This window comes from Onychostruthus taczanowskii, unplaced genomic scaffold, assembly GCF_017590055.1.
Source record: "Onychostruthus taczanowskii isolate IOZ18803 unplaced genomic scaffold, ASM1759005v1 scaffold2, whole genome shotgun sequence".
Taxonomy (NCBI): Eukaryota; Metazoa; Chordata; class Aves; order Passeriformes; family Passeridae; genus Onychostruthus; species Onychostruthus taczanowskii.
In genome coordinates this window covers 12,897,086-12,913,633 of record NW_024499239.1, presented here as the reverse complement: position 1 = coordinate 12,913,633, position 16,548 = coordinate 12,897,086, and the positions used below count along the sequence as shown (strand labels likewise).

General features: G+C 39.3%; 2 protein-coding genes across 4 annotated transcripts in view; both read right to left on the bottom strand.

The window, feature by feature from the left end:
• Window positions 1-1,056: 1,056 nt before the first annotated feature.
• Window positions 1,057-11,411, bottom strand: LOC121335135 (sperm protamine P1-like). Its single transcript, XM_041402971.1, has 3 exons — window positions 11,246-11,411; window positions 8,727-8,775; window positions 1,057-1,461 (listed from the first exon to the last, which is right to left on the bottom strand). Exons 1-3 carry the CDS (start codon window positions 11,398-11,400, stop codon window positions 1,339-1,341), a joined length of 327 nt encoding a protein of 108 aa, XP_041258905.1. The 5' UTR covers window positions 11,401-11,411; the 3' UTR covers window positions 1,057-1,338.
• A 781-nt stretch (window positions 11,412-12,192) lies between these two features.
• PPARGC1A (PPARG coactivator 1 alpha) overlaps window positions 12,193-16,548 on the bottom strand; it is a 363,744-nt gene continuing 359,388 nt past the window's right edge. For all 3 annotated transcript variants that reach the window (XM_041402537.1, XM_041402538.1, XM_041402539.1), the window contains one exon: window positions 12,193-15,668. In XM_041402537.1, the coding sequence (XP_041258471.1) occupies window positions 15,565-15,668 (104 nt within the window). In that variant the 3' untranslated portion in view covers window positions 12,193-15,564. The remainder of the gene's footprint in view (window positions 15,669-16,548) is intronic.

The following is a 16,548-nucleotide window of genomic DNA, read 5'->3' as shown; positions in this document are numbered from 1 at the left end:
TGCATCATAGCTCAGTGCAATGAAATAATGAATGTCTCTGCTGGATTCTGGGCAGAAGAGAGGACTTGAGGCTGTATTTCTGTGTTTCAAACTCTTTCAGCCACAAGGTTTTGCTGCAGTAATCCAGCTGCAGTTTGCTCAGAGCACTGACTGTGCCCACATTGCTACAAGGAAGAAGTGATGTCTCAGATTCCTCTCTGAGATCCTGGGAAGGAGGAACAAGAGTAATGTCCTTCTCTATGGGGTGGGGACTCCATAAATCAAAACTTCCTCTGCTACTTTAAGAATGGGCAAGTTATTGAGTGTCATTTTTCAGCACACAGAAGACTCATGTTTATTAAATAAACGAGTATGTGTTCTCCACTTTAGGTAATGACAAACACAGCTACTGCCAGGGGCTGAGGTAAGGTACACCACAAGAGCAGGTGCCATTACATCTGATTTCATCCATCCAAATGTTAGGTCTCTAATCAGCCCCTGTCCTTCCTACATAACTAATTAAGAAAAATCAGTACCTCAAGTGACAACCATTCCCCCCAAACATTGTAAAAGCTGCATCGGCTGTGAGAGCTGGAAAATGGCACAGAAAGTTCCCTGAGTGGGGGCAAGTCTTGGAACCCAGCTAGACTTGTTCTTGTACAGATGAGGTGAACTACAGCCAGTGTACAGCTATACATTCTGGAAGTGTATAGGCTATACACTCTGCACATATATAGCCAGTCATTCCTTTAAATGTGAGGATATCTTGACAAAAAAAGGAACCAATATTGTTACCATAATCAAAAGTTAGGTATACTCTGGGCTTTCAGATAATATGTTAATAGATGACAAAAATGTAATGTTGTAAAGATGTGGTATAATAAACGATGTAGGACAAACTCAAATTTCTACTAAATAAGCCTGGAAAATGAGGATTATATAGTATGTGTACTTAATTCACTACCAAGACTGATAAATTCAATATACAGGTATTACATTTTCTTAATTCAAGAAAATTAATTAAGAAACTTTATTGTGAATAGGTATTAGCTGTAGGTTGCATCTACATCTGATGAATTTAACTGAAATATCAGTAACATAATTTTGGATATTGTTTTAAAGATTATTTATCTTTTCATTCATTAAAGAAAAAGTTGAGATGACTCTCAAGGAAAAAAGCTTTTTTTAAAAAATGAAATTCTCCTTTTTTAAAAATTTTTCTTCTGTGGTAAGACACAGCTTCAAGGAATCTGTTGGTGGGCTGCCTTTAGGTGATGGTTTTGATCATGAGACTGAGAGAAGTAGGCTTTGGTTACTGGAGCTGCAGGGCTGGGGAGGAGCAGAGATGGGCCTGTGGGTTCACCAGCAATGGTGGGAGCTTCTTCTTCTTCTTCTTTTTCTTCTTCTTCTTCTTCTTCTTCTTCTTCTTCTTCTTCTTCTTCTTCTTCTTCTTCTTCTTCTTCTTGGGGAGACGCTGCATAACTGTCAACACAGATATACCCAAATGCACAAGCTCACACTGAAAACTTTTATTGACCAGTGGTATCTGTTCAGTTCCCAGCTCAAGGCACAAAGTGAATCCAGAAGCCAACTAACCCAGGAGCAGTGACCTAAATTGGACCAGACTGAAAAATCTGTCCATTCTTCAAGAGAAATAACCCCACCTATTCCATCAGGGGCTGCTTTATGAGATGGGTCAAAAGAGGAGCATTAGATGAGAGCAACGAAGTGCCTGTAGATAAATCTAGGCAAATAACTGATGAATAAGAAACTCTTATGACCCCAAAGATGAAGACAGATGTCATACTCCAAACAAAAGGCAAGGAGAAAGTGAGGAAGAAATGAGCAGAGAGAGCACTGCAGGTTTTCTCAGCCTGTGGTCCAGGAGCCTCTCAAGTTACTATGGCCATAACTCTGGGGGATAATTAAGGATAATAAGCAAACATGTAGTGGGTTACATTTAGTTACAGAGGTGCCCACACCTCCACTGGAAAATTCTTAGGGACTGAAAGTTGGCAAACGCTAAAAAAAAAATTGCTTTAGTGAATTTATGTTCCAGCAGCCTACTTTCTCCCATAGCTGAACCCAAGTTTTGATTGTGCTCCTTGGCCTAATATTTGGCCTTTGTTTTCTTATGTAAGTCAGGATGTTTAGTACAAATTAGCGTTATTGAAAAACAATTGCCATCCAAATTAAAACTCTGCCTTTCATTTTACACCAAACCTGCTGGGCTTTTTTAGATAAACTCTGCATCAACTCAGCTATAGTGTTTATGACTAAATGGATTCATTTTTTGGCACAGTAGCCTTGATTCTCCAACTGCATAATGCCAGTCGCAATTCATATTTATCAGGCCATCCTCAAGGGTCATCTGGGGTTGTTCCTGTGAAAGGTATTGAGCAGCTCCTTCCAGAATTTGTTCCCCTTATTCTAGCTGGGAATATTTTCAATGTACAGATACACGCACATATAATCACACATATGCATGTGTTCATATATACCTCTGTGTGTGTGTGTATATATGTGTACCTACTGTTAGGATGTGCCACTAGACACTACTAGTTTTATTTTTGTTTACTTTGTTAATTGCCTCCATTTATATATCTGCAATTTACCCAGATATTATTGGAAGGGAGCACTGCATAATTAGGAAAGTACAAAGAGAGGGAAAGTAAAACAATGTATAACTACAAAAGGATGCCATAAATAAATCCAGAAGAGGTTTTTAATTTCAGATATCCAGCCAAATGGGCTGGCTGGAGACCACGCTTTGCCCCAGTGCATAATTGCTACGAGGTTCAATGAGGAGGCAGGAAAAGTCCTTTGTTACATATGCCCTAAGAAATTATGTTTTAAAAAAATTATATAAATTATGTTTTTTCAAAGTAATATGATGAAAATGATTATATTTTAACTCTGAAGACTTCTGATGAACATTTTATCCTCAAAGAGCACTTAATTAACAAAGGAACATCTCTTTAGTAAAGCAACCCAAAGCCTTGAAAACAATATGAGCATTTGCAAAGATTTTGTAGCATCACCAGAGAGGTTTAAATATGTAGACTGCAAAGCATGAACATCTTTGGAACAAACTTGTCTTTGGGATCTCAGATAAAGCACTTTCCCAGAGCCTGTTTTTTCAGTGATTTCATCAAGGAGGTGATTTCATCAAAAGCTGAAGGAAAGCTAGTGCAATGCTGAAGTGATAAAAACACAAGGAAGAAATTGTAAAGCCATTGAAGAGTGCAGCAGGGGTATCTTCAAATCTTTAAATACTTTTTTCCTTAATAATAGGCAATCAGTAGAACTGAGCAATTATCTCCCTTTACAGATCTGAATAAAAAGATTTCATAAATGGAAGTAGATACAGCTTATTAAATAAATAGTATAGTGTCACATATTGTAAATGCAAAGTCAGACATCAACAAAAATGACATATGCTACTTACTCCTGAAGGGCCATGGTACTAACACCCAAAAATAGACAGGGAATTTTCAGTGCAGAGCCTGTATGCAGCACAGTGCAAAATTTAGACTTTAGAGTGTTACTGCAGTTGTCCTGGGCACTCCTGCATGACCCAACATTCTCCCACCATTTTCTCCAAAGCTGTAATGACTTAAGGTGACCTCAGAAGGCTGTACTGAGAACCCACCCAATGTTGCTACATTTCAGTTTAGGGACACTATTGAAAACAAACAATCAAACAAATAAATACATTATTAAATACAGGAGCTGAAATAAAGTCCTAAAATGTCATCACTTTTAACTGAATGGGTTGAAGGAAACCATGTACTGGTTTAAGACCAGGGACTGGAAATGGCATTTAAAATACTGCAGCCAGCTATAAATTTAATCACAAAGTGAACATATGAAAATGGGGTAAAAAAATCAACCCCATTTTCAGTTGTCAGATATGGCCCTGTATGAATGGAGAAAGGGGTTCATAGCAGTTTGTTAGCTAAAAGTACCTCTTACCAGTTCACAGATCTTGGACTGGCTGATACATCATCCTAGATTTAAGGAAATGACAATTTCCTTCATGTTGAAGTAGTCCCTGATTGTACCAGCATCATGCCAAGCCTGGGACTAGTTGGACCCCCCCGGCCAGTTTCCATTCCTCAGAAGAAGCCAAGATGGTGTAGAAGTGCTTTGGACTCTACAGTCTTGGGGACTAAGGATATTTGCAGAGTAATTTCAGTGGATGCTAGTTCAGTGTGAGCGAAAACCAGGCACTGCTTCTTTCCATCTTCTAGCTGGTCATGGGCTCTTTGGGTTAAACTCGGAGGGTCTCAGTCTCCCCATTACTAATAGTCCAAAGAGCACACAAATCTGTTTCTAAATAATATCTCAAGGAACAATTATTTCTTTTTCAGACAGCCCTGAATTCAGTTACTGTAACTGCAAAGCTATAGACAACTGGTTTGAGACAAATGATTAGAAATCTCAAATTACCACGAGTTAAGCCAGCACTGTGTACTTCCTAGCAGTTTATGAACAATGGTGAGGACACAGTGAGCAGCCATGACCACAGAGCCCAAAGCATTCCCTTTGACTCCACTCGTGATAGTTATCCAGTCAGAAAGGGTAACTTTATTTAATAAGGAAGTAGTTTGGCAATACTCTCAGCCAGAGCACAAGTGAAATCAGAACTTCTTGCTGGCCTGCAGGACAATTCTTCTGCAACATAAGGATGTAGCCTATGTCCTTGTTTGGAGAGAAAACTATTATTGCAGTCCATGCAGTCTATGTTTTATTGCTTGTAGGTGACAAACCCCAGATGAGGGGGTCTACATGCGTATATACATTTTATATATCAGGGTAATGATATGTATATGTGCATATACATAATCCTGCTTATCTGGTATGTATGCAGGCATGGGCATATGTTGGCTGAAGAGCAGGCATGACAGAAGGTTTCTGAAGATTAAACACACCTTAAAAGATTAAATGTTAAACAAGTCTTACAGCCCTTGTAAAGGAACCAAAAATCCATAAGACTTTCAGTTTGACCAAAGGAATATTTTCCTTGGCATTACCTGAACCTGTGTGAGCAAAATGGAAAAATGAAAATATTGCTCAATGTTTCCCTCTGCACACAAGAAATAAATAGTTTCAAGGACCAGATACTGCCCTTGGCAGTATAATATAATAGAGACAGATATAACCAGGAGAGAGAGAGAAAACATCTTCTGCTACTCTGAGAAGAGCCACTTTAACAGGACTTGACAATACACTTTCTCACATTCAGAGGTGCTTGGATTGGCAGTATTACCTTTCTGTGGCAAAGGACATAAACTCTGGCACTGACCATACTCCTGCTTCACTATGTCCCTCATTATCATCAAAAGCTATGACTGATTCCTCTAGCTGCTCCACTATCCAGCACAATAACAGATGCATTTCCATGCTCTCCATTACTCTGCATCTTTCAAAGAGCTTCAGATTATTGCCTTGACCAGTTACACTCAGCTTTTTTTCCCTCTATCATAAGCATTTTGGAGTGCTGAACATACTAATTGCCTGTCTTGTAGAGCTGTCCCACGCACAGTGTGGCAGAGAAAAAACCCAACCCTAAATCTAAATACAAATAATGAAATCCCTTAATTAACATTACTATTAGAGAATAAGAATAGCATCTGTGTTAGATAAGATAAATGCAAATAAGCCAGAAGAATCTCCAGTCTCGTATTAAGATGTAAATCATCTATTTATTACTTTGTGTATAAATGTTCCATTGCTATTTGCACAATGATTAAGAGTAGTTTTCAGAAAATAAATCTTTTTCTTAATAGTGCAAAGAATGAGAAGGATGGGGAATAAATGGGAGTTTAAAGGGATGCTAAAGTTCTCCCATGAGCTTGTATGAGATTTATGTGCAATGTGAATAAAAAATGTATAGGACAGCACAGGATTCACTTTGTTGTTGGTTGCTATTCCATTTGTCTAGTCCAACTGTATTCTTTGCCTCCCAGACATATAGTGAGTCTGGCATTGTTGAGCAAGTGAGGGAATAAACTGCCAGTCAGCAGCTATTCGAGGCAGCTTAACCTCATCCAATCTCATCAGACCCAACATTGTGTAGCAAGACCAGTGCCATGAGACTTGGAGTAAAAGCATAAATGCTACCTGCAAAGCTGCTTCTGCTAGGAAGAGGCATTCTAGGACTCTCACTACTGAGCACTTTTTACTGCTATGCCTTTTCCATTTTTAAATGAGTATGCAATTTCTTCAATTATATATCAGCTTCTGTACAATGTCAACAGCTTAGTAACAGAAGCAAGAGCCGGTGGGATTGTGATACATGTCTGACATGGCTCTCCATGCAGTTTCAGAGCTGTGAGACTTCATGCTTGATGCTTGATGTCCATTCTCTATCTACTCTCTTTAATGTTTACACATAAATCTCTCTACAGTTGCCCAGTTACAAATATGCAAAGGTCCAAATCTGAAACTACTGACACTGCATTTGTCTAACAATATCTGGGGGCTAGGAAATAATACCAATACTATTGAGCCATCATAGTGGAGGTTTATTCCATTTCCTGAGAGGATGGAGACTCAGGTGCTTCTGCTTCCTGCCTGTGTTGTTTCCTCCTGGCCCCCATTCTCCAGTATTGTCTGACCATGTCAACCCACTTAAAGAAAAGCTTGGTAGCAGGGTAGAAGACTTCAGCATAGACCAATCTAGCACAACACATTTTATTTCAGGAAATCAAGAGAAGAGGTAGAGGCAGCAACACACTCCATTATGGCTGCTACAGAGCCACCTCAGATTATTACAGATCAGAGGATCCACACAGGAATACCACATAGTGCTGCAGTAAATGAGCCTGCACATGATCTACCTCTCAAGGAACTACTTGTGGAAGAAAAATAATATTTTTTAGCCACAGAATTATTCCAGCTGTTGACTGGGCGTAGAACAGCCATTCCATGGTGTCTACCATGGTTGTATGGCCACCCTCCTGCCAGGGTACTGGCACACTCCACCAGGCCCCTGGAAACCCACAAGTGCCTCATGGTTGCCTTGTGCTCCCTGAAAAGAAAAATGTCATGGGTTGCTGCAGCCAGCTTTGCCATGTTTTTATGGCACAAAGATGCAAACCCAGGACTTCCCATCCACTCCAGAGCAAGAAAAGGCCTTTTTTGCCTACCCAACCCCAGGTCACCCTAACCCTCTAGCACCTCAAATTTCCACAGCTTGGTTGATGAGCTTGATCAGCAGGGCCTTAGTATCACACGGACAAAAATAGTAGAGATCCTGCCTGGACAGTCAAAGGACTCTGGCAGAGACCAGGAAGGACTAGATGTCACTGTTCTGCCAATGGTGCTGCCAGCTGTGGCCCCAAGAACCTTGGGACAGCTGTGGCCAAGCACTTCTTGTTTTCCAGATAGCAGGAGCTGAGAAAAACTAGATCTTTTTCCCCCTAGGATTCAGAAGAGCTGCAGCTTTAGGTTTTAGAACAGCACTTCTGAAAGCTCTTCTTCCTTAGACCACACGAAGTAAAATACATGGCAAAACTTTGATTCCCTGTGCACCCTTCCTAAGTCAGACAGGTACAAACACAGGCAGGGATATTCACTCCATACAGCAAGTGAACTCCTCACCTTGCACGGAGGAACTGTATCCCAGCTTCCCATGAAGAGGTTGGACAGGTGTCAGCAAACAATTCCACTCCTATAGTCCACACACAATGGGAGCCAAGTTCCTCCCAGAGTTTGCCAGCAGGTTGTCACAAGACAACTCTGAAGTTGAGGCTGGAGGTTCCTGAAGAAGCCACCAGACTATTTTCATCCAAAATGTCAGCACTGCAGAAAAGCAATGGCAGCACTTCAGCCTTGCAGTGACGTTTTGTACCCTCTGGCACACAAGGTATGTAAATAAATGGGTTTCTGTCTAAATTCCATTGTGTGCAGATTTGTACCAAAGAATTGTTGTGATGTGCATCATTATGTCTCATTATGTGATTGCAAGTAACCTTTTGTATAGCAGACACAATCCACGTAACATGCTGTGTGACCAGTTTACAAAGCAGGGCTCCTTCAGAAGGGTGAGTAATTAATCATTATTCAGCAACAGCACTCACCACTCCACACTTGCTGGCAGGAGTGTATAACCCAGGGCATGCTGAGCTATGACAATAAATTATTCATGCAACAGAAAACTAGTTAGCTGTGGTGTTGTTCCAGTAAATGGTTAAAACAAGAAAGCACTCTGTTAGTTTTCAAGTGTGGGGCTGATTTTTTTTTTTAATAAATTAACTGCAAACATATTGCATAAACAAGCGTAGGCCTGAGCTGCAAATGCAGTAGGGAAGAATTAGTATAAGACACCAATGTGTGCTTTTCACAATGCCAAAGTCAATAATCTGAGGATGAGAAGATCTCTTGAAGGTATAGTGCAGTAACTTTATGGCTGTAATAATGTTATTACTTTATCAAGTACTAATTTAGTAGAGAATGAAACACAGATTGTCTGTAATAAATAAACTGCAGCAAATATTTTATTTGATGAAAAGTCATAAGAGAAATTTGCATATTCTGCTCCTTAGGACATGTTTTACTTCATACTTAGCTTTGGCTTTCATTTACATTACACCTGGCAGACAATCTATCATGACGCAAATAAGGCACATGAGATTATTTGCCTTTGATCACTGCCCACTGTTTACACAAGCCAGGGTTAATGCAAAAGGCTGATGAGGGTTAGAGTTTAATCACTGATTTTGGAGAGGCTGGAATAGTACCTGGTTTTTCTTCTGTTGCTTTTTCTCAGGGCAGCTCAGTTCCTCTCTACTAACAAATAGCAGAAGAAAAGTCAGTATGAAAGCAAAAGTCCTTCTATCATCCTGTACTTCACCATGCATACCTACCAAAGGTAGATTTCATCTCAGATCTCACTGTTTACCAAACCTGTGAGTATAATTTTTTCAACTGAGCCATTAGTAATTTTTTACAAAAAATATTTCCCTTTATATGAGAGTATTTATCTCCCAATTAATTCCATTTGAATTAGGAAGAGCTTAATTCACCAGGTCCAGTCACATCATTAAGATTATAGACTTTTTTATAATAGAGAATCAGAAATGCCTTTGCAAAACTATTATTCCAGAAGACTGTTGAAAGGAAGCTGTAATAATTCAAAGGAATCTCAGAATCTAAACATGTTTTGAGGAATACGTTTCCAGCTGCAGAATAAGTATGTGTAACTTCACCAAAATTTGTCACTGAAGAAAACAACCTTTCACTGTGCTTGGGGTTCATAGGCTACTAAGATTTTGGGTTGAAGTTGTTTGACAATAAGAGCATAATTTGAGGAATGAACACCAATCAAGTGCAACATTTAAGATTTATACATGCATTCCAGCTGGTTTCCATAATTGCATTGCACAGGCACCAGCCGTTCAGCAGAGCACATCACGTAGCAAAGGATGAGTTGGCTTTCTCTTTTTCCCAGCAGAGCTGTGTAAGGGGAGCACAGCAATGGGAAGCAGAGGACATACTCACTTCCTCTCATGGAGGATTTCATTTTCTTCTTTGCTGAGAAGACTAGTCTCCTTTGCCCTGAAGTATTAACAAATATACCAGTTCCCAATGAAGACAGGCTGCCCTATATCTATCAATAGAATCTATATAGAATCTTTTCCCTTAGGGATTAATTCAACTTTTGATTCAATCTTTCTGAGCTTTAAATTATGATGTTACAAACCTCCAAGGAACTACTGTACTATTTGTGACCTTCTTTATTACTTTCTGCTGTTTGATAAAGTAGAGAAAATTGATTTATAGATTAGTTTGCTTGTGAACATTGAATATCAATGGTGAGAATGTGATTTGCAGAAAAGCAGGAGAAGCTGGCATTGGTTAAAGTTTAATATAGCAATTTATTAATTAATGGTGAAGGACAATAGAATAACTGCACATTAATCTTCAAAGAGATCCTGGAAGTGCAACGTGAAATAATAGCGATGAATCAAGGCATCTTGCAAGAGTTGAATTTAAAGTTTTCAAAATATTTTCCTCAAAGAATAATTCTGTCAATCGCTTCCACTTCTCTCCCCTAAACCTCTCTCTCTTCCCCTTAAGACCTGATGGTCGTTTTTGTGTTTTCTGTAAGCATTAAAGGTTAAAGGTGGTAGGAGAGGCAGTTTTCCAAATGGAGCCTAAAATTAGGTGTTGGTTTCTGTATTTGGAATCTCAGGCCCCAGTCCAGGAGTCTATTTTTATTCAAAGCAGCCGAGCACTTGACTTCAATGGATCTAAAAACACTCGTGCTTAAGTGCTTTGCTGAATCAGGACAGACTTAAGCACAAATGTAAACGCTGTGCTGAATTGGGGCTCTATATATGTGGCTTGATTTTTAAAAGTGCTGAGAGACAGCAGGTCTAATTGAAGTCGATGGGAGCTGCGAGATGCTCAGCATTTCTGAAAATCAGGCCACTCATTGAGGTGCCTGAATCTGATTTCAGGTGCTCAGATTGCAATATTCAACATGGGGAAAAATGGTGACCCAGGATAAGAGGCAATGGAAAGCCTTGATTTTATGCAATCAACCTTAGTAATGTAAAAATGAGGAGATGGGAGGCAATAGTTTCCTGGAAATCTAATGTGGAGCGCTTTTTTTGGCAAGCATCAAAAGTGCTATGCAAAAATACGAAATGAATAAACAAATGAAATTAGAAAGCCTAGTAACTGGAGAAATACTGGGCTAAATTCATTCCTTGAGGAACAGCAGCAAGACTGCTGAAATAGATCAGGAATGATTTGGCCTACTACGTTTTGAGCATTAATTTGATCAGAGAGTCAACAATGCAAACCCGCAGAGTGAGGAACTTCACTCTACCACCCTTGCGAGAGCCAAGCAGAACAGTTTGGATTAGTAAATGGTAAAAATGCAAAAGCTAAACATTTTTGCAAGTTACAGAGCATAAATTAAACTGCAATGTTAGGAAGAGAGATGAAGTGGAGGCTGGTTGTTTTGAGAAAAGCAATTTTTTCAAGTGAATTCAGTAGTCCTCTCCTTGAAAAGCACAGCCAGGCTGTCCAGCAGCTGGGTCCCTGCCGAGGTGACATCCAGAAGACTCAGCCACACGGTGCCGTGCTGTGAGCCCCCAGAGAAGGCTGCTGTCACAGCAGAACAGGCCTGCAGCCAAAAAATGGCTACCTGTGAATGAACCCTGGCAAACCAAACAAAAGTCATTCTTCCCCTGTTTCTGTGCATGCAAAGGAGAGGGGTGTGAATACCCTCTGCCATCCCCAGGCCTACCTGTTGCGTGCCCGTGGCAATGCTGCTGTGCAAGCCCACAGGCTGCACACTGTATCGTCCCCAAAGGAGTCAGGAAAGCCACACCTGTCCTGCCACCTACCTGTCTGGTTCTCCTGATCTGTCTGCTGAGACAGGGGCTGGCGAAGAACTCTCATGACAGGCTTACTCCCAGAACAGGTGTTTATCATCTCAGGATGGAAGATGCCAACCATTTTGCACTTCTCAGTCCCTACAACCTGCACTGGGATCCAGCATGGCCAGATAGAAAAGTCCTTACATTCCCCACCCCCTTCTAACTCAAACCACAACTCTTAAACTCCACTGAGAATGTTTTGAAAGTTTTCTTACATGATTTATGGCACGGGTCTTCAACAGACTTGGGTACTCATGGCAGAAAGGTGCCACTTTCTACCATTAAATATATCAAAACTGGTGATGCTGTGCCCTGTACAAAGTACAGTAATGCAGGCATGTTCTGGCCAATAATGTGAAATAAGTTACAACCACTAGAAAGAATAACAGAAAACCCACTACACAACCAATTGCAGGGGGAAAAAACCTGTAATAAGAATGAGAAACAGAAAGGAATTTGAAACATTCGTTTCCCTTTATTTTCTCAGTGAGGCTGATGTGTACTGCACATTAAAAAAAAAAGAAAAAAATCACAGGAATTTTCATACAATGAATTAAACCACAAAAGTACATGTAGAATCGGCAGGTGGAAAATAGCCCAGCTTGGGCTTAACTACTATCTCACTTCCCCTGTTCAGCATAGTCCAACCTACAACTTCACGTGTTCACCTACTGTACAAATCTTACAGTAGCTCCATCAGGTCACTGGTTCACATTATTGAAAATGTCTGTCACATAGGTACAAATTTAGAATCATCACATTATATTACATGGCTATTCTAGTTGATTTATAGATCAGATCTTATACTATAGTGATTGAAGTTCTCATTACAGCCATTAAGAAGGACACATAATCATTACCTACTGTAAGCATACATCTAAAGGGATGAGAAGGAGGTGTGGTTGTGTTTCTTGGTTTTTTTTTTTTTCAACTGACCCAAGTATTATTACCCCAGAGGCACAAATTTTCCTCTCAGTGCTGCTCATGGTGATGGCAGCCCAACTGATTTTCAGAGTAGCTTAGCACTGGTATTTTTCTTCAACTCTAGACTCCCCGTGTTTGGATTAGTATTTAGATAATTTTCCATTCTGCAGGAATTCCTCAGTTACAGCTCTAGGAGAGACCACAGTTCCTAAGTACCAGTTCTGTTACCTGTATTGTGGATGTGGTACTTACCACAGCATGAAAGCAACAGTACAGTCTTCTTATAAAAGACACACAGAGCTATACTGCAATTTGCCTCTGGTGACAATGTGGCACATGTGCTAATTTGAAATGTTCTTGGGAAAGAAAAAAAGAAAAGTAAACACTGAGTTTATATTTTGATGGATTTCCTACTACAGTGTCTATGAAAGATCCAAATAGCTTTATTCAGCAATCTTAGCTCTATTAATTTCACATTTAATTTGTAAATCCACAGAGGAAAGCCATCTTCAAGATGAAAATGTTTGCCAGGCCAGTGAAAAAAAAAAAAAAAATTACTCACTTCATTATGCCTGCTTGGTGAAAAATAAATAATGCCCCCACACAAGCCCCACACCAATTTCTTAATGTCAGCAGTCTAGGGCAAAAGAGAACATTTTAAAATTTAATGACAGAAATGTAAAGGCAAAATAGGTAATGCATCTGGTCCTTGAACACATAATATGATATACTAAATATTGATTTCTTAAAAATAATTTATTGCTTTTAATATTTTTTTTTACAACAGAAGATACTCAAAATCCAGAAAGAAAAATTGTAAACTTTTAGTTTGGCATTCACACAAAGTTAAAATACCTGCATTTTTAACCTACAGAGCAACAACAAGAATTATGCAGAGTAAAGGATGTTACATTTGTAACACAGAACCTCCAGAAGAGTTCTTGTCTTTTCTTTTTGTTTTATTGCTATCTATCTACTGAGAAATAAGAAGCCAAAAAATCAAGCAAGCATCCGACAGGACAGACAGTGGAATCTCTCAGAACACAATATGCTGGTGATAAAATGAATGCAGCCATCAAAATCAACTGCACTGGTATGGGGGTAGAATCAGTTTTCTAAGATTTGGAGTGGGAAGGTAGATTAAATAGTTAGGTGTGCCATACCTTTAAGAAGAGTCATGAATGCCAAAGAGTAATAGAATAAGAAATCTATACATTCACAAGCAAATTCCAAACTTTGCTGATTCAGTAGAGACTCCGAGTTCAGATGAAATTCTGATGCTCAGAATAGCAGTAGTTTATACTCTTGTGGTTTTTTTCTTTCCTGAAATTTCTATTTAATTTAACAGAAGCAATGTCATCAGCAACAATGTCATGGGCACATTTGAGGCCATGCTAGTGCATAGTAAAAAAAAGAGGAAAAAACCCAAAACCAACCCACTGCTTCTGCAAAAGCAGAATTTCCAAACAAAGCACTTGCTTACTCCAAACTGACAACCATCATGCATCCTAGGTATAAAATTTCCACTGGCCTTTTTATTCTTTTAGTCATCTCATAATTTATAATAAATAGGATAATTATAACTGATAAATATGTCTCTTTAGTAAACAAAGGAATGAAGGATTGGTATTTATACAGGATGCATAACTGTAAAAAATATAGATAAATACCATCATTAAACTCTGCCAATGAAAAGATTACTGGCTTCAAGAACAGTGTTTAGACACAGAATTACTGTAAAAATCATACTGTACTTAGTACCTCAGCATATTTTTATCAAACTAAAATCACAAAAATTAAAACAAAATAGCATTTTAAAAAGATTTTTGACCTCTACTTCCAAAACTACTGTTGATACATAAAATAAAAACATTTCTTAATGATTACCCATTTGAGAGACTTTACATAAAATTATGATATTTTCTAGAAAAATTTAGATGAGAAAATTTCACTCCCCTAACAAATTCAGTGTATAAAACTGCAAAAGAAAATCAAGCAATGAGAAAAATGTGGAAAAATACTGCAGAAGGGGGTTAATATCTTTTGGGCTAGGATAATTCTTGACAAAATTCTTATATAAGCTCACCAAAGAAGGGATGAATGTGTATAATGCATTTTTGCACTCAGACACACATGCACGCATATGCACACTCACACCCTCACCCACACGCTTTTCTCTTTTTTTTTTACAATCAAATATATATAAGCGTAAGTTCAGCTTTCTACATATGTTAGTGTACAATAATTGTTTCACCTCATATAATTACATTTGAGTATTCTTGATTAAGAAAAATTCAGCAGTTTTTGAAAAGAAGGCTGCATTTACAGTGCATAGCTGTAACAAAAAAGAACATCGTCATACAGTATGTACATAAATAAAAATACTCCATTTAACATTTGTAAATACTCAACTACTTTAGAGAATGTAGCAAATAAACTATCTGTGCACACACCCAGATAGTTATATCCAACTCTCATTAATAATGTAACACCACGTCCGCTCATTAGAATAAATCGCTGAACAAGCTGCACATTTGACCATTAACAAGGCTTTGAAAATTTTGCTGTGGAAGATCAATGTTGTAGACATTTACATGGGTGTCAGAATTAAAAGATGAAACTTCAAAATGTTAGGGAAGCTTGAGCCTTTTAATTTTCTTTTCTGCAAAAAAAAACCCCACAAAAAAAACCAATCAAAAACCCAAAAAACAAACCAAACCAAAAAAGAACAATCTTAAAACAAAGCTAAGACAGATTGCAGGCTTCTGGGACCTGTGGTTTCTTCTGGATTGTCATATTATCATCGTGAGAAGAAGCTTCTTTACAAAAAAAAAATGCAGTGTCTGATCCCCAGACATCAGCAGCCATAGTTCTCACACTGGGGTTTTTTTCTGTTTGTTTTTGTTCTTTTTTTGTTAAAATGCAATATGTACAGATTTTGCAGTTCATCGTTGTACGTGTATCTCTGTGGAACTGCTGCCATGTCTCGTGATTTGCACTGAACGCGCAAGGAACGCCCGGCTCCCCCGCCACCGCTCACCCGCGAAAGCGCAGCTGACACCCATGGACATGCGTGTGCTTACTGGACAGCATCCTGCCCCTCCACTCCTCGAGCAGCTGTGTTCATGTAAACCATGGTTTTGAACAGAGAGTGTAAAGTAGGAGAAATTCCTAAGTACGACTTTTTAGTTGTCCGTTATTGAAGGACGTGATGTCCGTGAGGTATTCGCCATCCCTTTGTTTTCCTAGGATGACATGCTTGTTACCTACGCAGGCTCCGCTGTGCCTCTTTGAGTAAACTATCAAAATCCATGGAGTCATACTTGCTTTTAGTAGAAGCAGGATCAAAATCATCTGAATTTGAATCTGAAACCCAAAGGATGCAAGTTTAAGTAAGAAGCAAGAAGTACTTATTTTCTCTGTACATTGGTACAAACAAGACACTGAAGAAACACTCCACTTACAACCACAACTTTATGGGATGATAGAAGCATAGAAATGACCATCACAGAAGCTTTAGGCATTCCTGGTAGGAAGTAGCACCTAACAAAAGTGGTACACATCGTCAGCAGTGGGTAAGAGCCACTAACTGCATATACTTTTAGAGCAGGTTAACTCAAAACAGTTTCCTCAAGGACTTGAGCACCAAGACACTCGTGTATAGGTCTCAAAGTAGTCCAGATAATCTTGACAGATGCCTTAACCAAAACTCCACCTTTGTCTTGTAATTGTTGTTCTGTAACGTGTCCAAGACTTAATTTTCCTAAGAAAGGTTCTGAAGAAAGCCAGGGCAGTCTGTGAGCAGCATACAGAGGACAGAGCCCACCTTGCCTTGGGGCCTTGTGGAAGTCTTTACACCTGCCAGAATCTCTGGTTTTGCTTCAGTTTATCTTTTGGGGTTTGCTTGTTTAGAGTGGGAGCAATTCTGGGCAGGGCCGCTGCATGGCTGCATGAGCAGTCTCAGGTGGGCTCCTCAGCTTTCTGCATCACATGTGATAAGCCACAGCAGCAAGAGCAGCCCAGCTCCTGCAGCCTGGGATACCTGTTCCAGCCTGGGATACCTGTTCCAGTCAGTTGCTCAGGCACGGACATCATTCTGTTCCCTGCACAGAAGAGTGATTGTACATCTGTGGCCACAGAACTCCAGCACAATTATTGACATGGCTGCAAGCAATGAATTTCCTTTTGGAGTCAACCCTGCTTAACACTGACTCTCACCAGTTGCTGTGTCACAGCTCCTTTATGA

Bases quoted from the DNA above. Each gene is read 5' to 3' on its own strand.
- LOC121335135 (XM_041402971.1), bottom strand. From the start codon at position 11,400: ATGAGAGTTCTTCGCCAGCCCCTGTCTCAGCAGACAGATCAGGAGAAC. The intron at 8,776-11,245 runs GTAGGCCTGGGG...GCTATTTGTTAG, and splicing joins TTGCCACGGGCACGCAACAG to TAGAGAGGAACTGAGCTGCC. The intron at 1,462-8,726 runs GTACTATTCCAG...CTGTGTTGACAG, and splicing joins AGCAACAGAAGAAAAACCAG to TTATGCAGCGTCTCCCCAAG.